General features: G+C 43.6%; 1 protein-coding gene across 2 annotated transcripts; it reads left to right on the forward strand.

Moving 5' to 3' along the window:
- Positions 1-385: 385 nt before the first annotated feature.
- Positions 386-3,423, forward strand: TENT5A (terminal nucleotidyltransferase 5A). 2 transcript variants are annotated; one of them, XM_066358972.1, is made up of 3 exons: positions 386-699; positions 951-1,503; positions 2,580-3,423. In XM_066358972.1, the coding sequence occupies exons 2-3, from the start codon at positions 988-990 to the stop codon at positions 3,354-3,356; spliced, it is 1,293 nt and encodes a 430-aa protein (XP_066215069.1). In that variant the 5' UTR covers positions 386-699; positions 951-987; the 3' UTR covers positions 3,357-3,423. The 2 variants fall into 2 exon arrangements, with proteins under 2 accessions (XP_066215069.1, XP_066215070.1); XM_066358973.1 differs by having other exon boundaries at positions 617-754.
- The last annotated feature ends 2,823 nt before the right edge of the window (positions 3,424-6,246 follow it).

Consider the following 6,246-nt stretch of genomic DNA (forward strand, 5'->3'; position numbering starts at 1 on the left):
ACAAGTCGTGAGGAACCTCTGGAACCCTATCATTAAGCTGTAACAACGCGCTGTATCCGGAGAGAATTCTATGTTTGGGAAGTTTCTGTAGTTGCGGGATTTTAGTTGAGATTTTCTTTTGAGGGCTGCTTAGGACTCTTTAGTCATTTTTAGTGTCTCCTAGTGGGACAGAAAGAGGGGTCGGGCGGACTGTACATAGTCAAATAAGTATCAATATACGCACACACGAAACCACCGGCCTGGCGCTCCAGGGACCGCTCGCCCGCCCGCGCCCGCGCCCGCTGCGCTCTGTCCGCGGGGCGGCCGGGGGCGGCGCCCCATGCAGATGAGGAGGGTGTGGCCAGCGCGGCGCGCCGGGCCCCGGAAGCGCGGAGAGGCCCGGTATAAAAAAAGTACTGAAGACATTTTTCCCGCACAACTGCTAAAGCTCCAGAGACGGGAGCGTGTGCGGCGGCCACGGAGGCGGCGGTGGCAGCATCAGCGGGACCCGCCACCTCCGGGGACCACCGCAGCTGAGGCGGCAGCGAAGCAGAGCAGCGGGGGCGGGGGCGAGGGGCGGGGCTGCAGGGCGCAGGCAGCTGGGGTCTGGGAAGGACGAAGTCGCTCGCTGCTGCCGGGAGCGCACTCGCAGCTCCTGGAAGTGTTGCGGCTTCGCGGTTCCTTGCTCGCTGCGCTCCTAGAAGGGGCGGCCGTCTCCAGGTGACACAGACGGGACTCCCGCTTGCGCTTTCCAGATGCATCAGAGATACTTTTGGTGCGGGGCTGCTCTGCGGGACGTGGCGCGCGCGGCTGGGGTCCGAGGGGGCCTGGGGAGGGAGACTGAAGAATCCCCGAGGCGAGCCCGTGACGGACCGGGAAGGGGGGTCCTGGGGAGGGGGAGCGCTCTCTCCTCTACTTCTTGTTGCCGCCACGCGTCCTCACCGAGCACCTTTCCCCTTTTTTTCTTTTAGGACTGACCAGGGCCAAGTGGCACTCGGCGGTCACTTCATGGCGGAAGGTGAAGGGTACTTTGCCATGGCCGAGGACGAGCTGGACGAGCTGGCCGGCGGCACCTATCTCCCCCTGGGCAGCGACTTTGGCGGCGGCAGCGGTTTCGGCGAGCACTGCTTGGACTATTGCGAAAGCCCCACGGCGCACTGCAACGTGCTGAACTGGGAGCAAGTGCAGCGGCTGGACGGCATCCTGAGCGAGACCATCCCGATCCACGGACGCGGCAACTTCCCCACTCTCGAGCTGCAGCCCAGCCTGATCGTCAAGGTGGTGCGGCGGCGCCTGGCCGAGAAGCGCATCGGCGTCCGCGACGTGCGCCTCAACGGCTCGGCCGCCAGCCACGTCCTGCACCAGGACAGCGGCCTGGGCTACAAGGACTTGGACCTCATCTTCTGCGCGGACCTGCGCGGGGAAGAGGAGTTTCAGACTGTGAAGGACGTCGTGCTGGACTGCCTGTTGGACTTCTTACCCGAAGGGGTGAACAAAGAGAAGATCACACCACTCACGCTCAAGGTAAAGTCACTGGACGCGGGCTTGCGCCCACTCCCGGGCAGGGTTCGGAGGGCCAGGGGAGAGGAAGAGATGCCACGAACCCGTGGCCCGGACAGGTTTGGGCGCACTTATTTTGCTTTTGACTTTTTTTTTTTTTAATGACTAAACTAAGGTGCGTGGACGATGTTGACTGTTTTACTTTACTTAGTGCTTCAGCGCCACAATTCTCCTGCTTCCTCTTCTGCTCTCTCTATTCTTCCTTCTTATTTTTTAACTCTTGGCTTTCCTTGTTTGAATCTTGTCCAGAGTATATTCTCTAAGTGGAAGAATGAAATGATGTAAATCATCTTTTTGAGTCCTTTTTTTTTTTTTTAATCTAGTCTTTGGGAAACTGGCAGGCTGAAGCAGAACCAAGCCAGTGAGCTTATTGTATTGGAAAATGTGAATAGATTTCCTAGCCGCATTTAGCTCACTCCTGTGTTCAGGATATACTGGTGCTTCTCGGGATTGGTTTATGTGTTAAGAATATAGTAAGCCCCCCCCCCCACTTTGGTTCAAAGAGCGTTTTATACGTTTAGTTAAAATTGTTTGAGGAATCAGTCTCCCAGAATGTTCTAACATAGTTCATTTTGAGTCTGCGAGCACTCCTTGAGAGACAGACAAGATACTGATCACATTTGTTGTCTCAGGGGGAGGAGAACTGGGTGACTAGAGACAGGAGTGAGAGGCACACCACCTTTTTTCTGAATGCCCTTCTTTCTTTCGAATATTGTGTGAATATTGTAGCTATGAGACCATTTTCAAAAAAATAACATTTCAAAAGTCAGACATGACAACAGCACCTCTTAGCACTGTGCTACATCTGCCAAAAGCCTCAAACTATTACTTCTAGTCTCTTTCCCAGACGTTAAAACTACTCGTTAAATTTTTTTTTTCTGTTTTCAGAAGACTGTTTAAGCCAGTAGGTAGTGGTTTGCTTAAACTTGACAAAACAAAAGGGAAGGAGCAAAATGAATCTTAATCTGTGAAGAGAATGTATTTATTTATGATTTTTTTTTAGGTATGCTTATCTTCTTGTTTTATCTTTTGAATTGTAGGAAGCTTATGTGCAGAAAATGGTTAAAGTGTGCAATGACTCTGACCGATGGAGTCTTATATCCCTGTCAAACAACAGTGGCAAAAATGTGGAACTGAAATTTGTGGATTCCCTCCGGAGGCAGTTTGAATTTAGTGTAGATTCTTTTCAAATCAAGTTAGACTCTCTTCTTCTCTTTTACGAATGTTCAGAGAACCCAATGACTGAAACATTTCACCCCACAATAATCGGTGAGAGTGTCTATGGGGACTTCCACGAAGCTTTTGATCACCTTTGTAACAAGATCATTGCCACCAGGAACCCAGAGGAAATCAGAGGGGGAGGCCTGCTTAAGTACTGCAACCTCTTAGTGAGGGGGTTTAGGCCCGCCTCTGATGAGATCAAGACCCTTCAAAGGTATATGTGTTCCAGGTTTTTTATCGACTTCTCAGACATTGGAGAGCAGCAGAGAAAACTGGAGTCCTACTTGCAGAACCACTTCGTGGGATTGGAAGACCGCAAGTATGACTATCTAATGACCCTTCATGAAGTGGTAAATGAAAGTACAGTGTGCCTGATGGGACATGAAAGAAGGCAGACTTTAAACCTTATCACAATGCTGGCTATCCGAGTGTTAGCTGACCAAAATGTCATCCCTAACGTGGCTAATGTCACTTGCTATTACCAGCCGGCCCCCTATGTAGCAGATGCCAACTTTAGCAATTACTACATTGCGCAGGTCCAGCCAGTATTCACATGCCAGCAACAGACATACTCTACTTGGCTACCCTGCAATTAAGAATCACTTAAAAATGTCCTGTGGGGAAACCATTTCAGACAAGATAGAAAAAAAAGAAGAAGAAAAAGGCTGAGTGATCCACCCCGATTAGGGATGTATTTTGTGCAATGATGATCTGCTCCTGGTTTTAAGTTTGGCAAAGCTTGTGGATCCTTTCATAGGTATGGGAGCATGATCTTGAAATGATCCCCACTCACCATCAACCTACCATCTGATCCTTCTACCCAATTGGATTCTGTCCTGAAACAAACAAAAGACCTGTCATTGAAAGCAACCAGATTCTCCTAGTATAAGGGAAAAAATGCTTGATGACAATATGGGTTTGCAGTATGTTGCTCCCATAGCTTTGCCATAGGAAAAAGAAAAAGTGGAGTTTCTTATAAGATGGAATTTACCAAAGGGAGAATACAGAAGAAAAAAAAAGGTCTCACTACAACTTGATTATCAAAGCAGGAGTTCAGATAGTAATAAGACAGGAAGTAGGGAAACTCCAACATTGGGATTATTTTCTGAAGCTTACAGCAAGTGCTTTCTGTGGAACTATCCTATTGGGCTAACATAAATGGCTTACACCTAATGAATGGTAGTAGGTTGGTGCAGTTTTCATAACAAACAGAAGAACTTATGATGACACAATCCATTATTTCCAGCTGCGTGCATAGCTTGCATTTTTAAAATGTGAAAATGCAAGCAAAAACAGTTGTAGCGAAGCAAGAATGCTCAAGGACCAAAGATTTAACAGCTAAAAATACCCAACGAGAAGAGATATAGTAGAATATATAAAGAGTTACTATATTTGTTACACACCATATACATCAAAGTGCCTGTTGCCTTTTGAAAATTTGAAGTGGAAAATTTTTATGGTTTAATGATTACGGTATTTTATTTTATCAGGGACTAAAGAAGAAGATAACACATAAGCTTGTGAATGGTGGAGAAAATGCCCTATATTTTTCTTGGCAAATATTTGTATAAAGTTAACATTGTTAGTGTGATATTATCATAGATACATGTGTATGTGTATGTATATTATGTGTGGATATATACATATTTGTGATATGAATATATTCACACAAAACATTGACTACGATCTAGAATAATGTAGCAAATAGGAAATGTTTAAATACTGTGTGTTTTTATTTTTTTCAGTAGGATGATATGAGACGTGGGCATATTGCAGTGATGAATTAAAACCCACATCTAAAAATGTTAAAGCAAATGAAGGAGGAAAACAAATAATATATTTGATAGGAAGAACAGAGATTATGCATTTTACTGAGTGGTTGTTTTTTTTCTCTTTTTTTGTGAGTTATAGAATTCCACAAATTGGAGAATATTTGTTTGGCAGAGCACTCTTTTTTTTTTTTTTTTTAAATAATGAAGTGCCATTTTGACAGTTTGAACCCTTTTATTTTTTGTAATACCTGCATGATGTATAATCCAATGGATCATGGATTCATGATAGTCTATTTAAATCCCTCACTGCTAAAAAGAATTTCTGGTGATCTGAACACTACTTATTAATATTTAAATGAATTTTTTAATGAATGCCTACTGCATTCCAGGACCACTAGAATTTAGTAAATGTGAAATGATCCTTTTTAAAGAATATTTGCACAATTGCTTAAAATTTATATATGAGATATATATTATATATAAAATTTTATAAATTCATGCCAATATGAAACATCTTTGATCTGGTTGTCACACTGCATTTAAACATTTAGTACTGTACTTCAAATTCAATCACTTTGCATTGAATCAAATCCAACTTTATTTTCTCTTCCCCAAGAAACCAGGTACAGCTTTGTGAAATGAACTTACATTACTATTTCAGTTCAATGACAACTGATCCTAACACCATCCCTTCAGTCCCTGCCTAAATTCCTTTGGACACTGGTCTCTGAAAATGAATTTATTAAAAACAAAACTAACAGATAAAAACCTTCCCTTTGTATTGTGAAACAGCCACATAATCTTTGTCAACTCTAGTGGATGATTGCCAAGTATGATAATTTCCATGAAGAACCAACCAGGTTTTTGTGATCAGTTAAAGAGGGATTAGGGAAAAGAATAGCACCATCTTACTTGGCAGTGTAATTTATTTATTTGTGATCTGCTCATCACTCAGATGCTCAGTGCCAAATTAATCCACCCAGACTACCTTTTGCATGTCTTTCTTTGAAGCCTTAACAAGAACTTGATGGGTTTGCTGTAACAGCTTCCCTGTGAATTTTGTCCAAGCTGTAACAGCTACTGCACTGCCACTCACTGTTTCCTAGGGTATTCTTCCTTTTCCCATGTTGGCTCCGTTTCCCTCTCTCAAGTCCTACTTGGAAAAGTAATTGTGAATTTCCAGGAAATATTATCCCATTTGTAGCATAAGCCTGATAGTTAAAAGTCGGAAACCACAGCTCCACCTGCTTACCTGTTTTTGAAGTTTTCTAAAAGAAAACTAAGGAAACGTTCGGGAATATCAGAACAGCTGGTAATCTGCCTTCTTCCTTCTCATCGTAACTCTTGACAAATGAATCATCCACTATTTTAAAAAGAATCTGGAGATCTCTGGCTCTCCCATAGCAACAACCTGCTGTTAATTTATGACAGATTTTTGTTTGGAGGAGCCTTATTTGAAAACATACTTTTCATTTATTTTCTGAAATTTTTATGTTTTTTTCCCCTGGCTTAACTCCAGAGTTGGTAGCATAGTTGGAAGCGCCAGCACCTGGCACTCAGATGCAACAGGCTGTGCTCAAGACAACCTTCAGCATTTACTTTAAAATTTATATAATTTATTTCTCTTTTTGTATGTAATATAGTCTTGTGTATATGTAATTCAACAAACAGTGGAATATGTGTCTCTCTTTGTGGATGTGTGGCCTAAAAAATT

Source organism: Saccopteryx leptura, chromosome 1 (genome assembly GCF_036850995.1).
Source record: "Saccopteryx leptura isolate mSacLep1 chromosome 1, mSacLep1_pri_phased_curated, whole genome shotgun sequence".
Taxonomy (NCBI): Eukaryota; Metazoa; Chordata; class Mammalia; order Chiroptera; family Emballonuridae; genus Saccopteryx; species Saccopteryx leptura.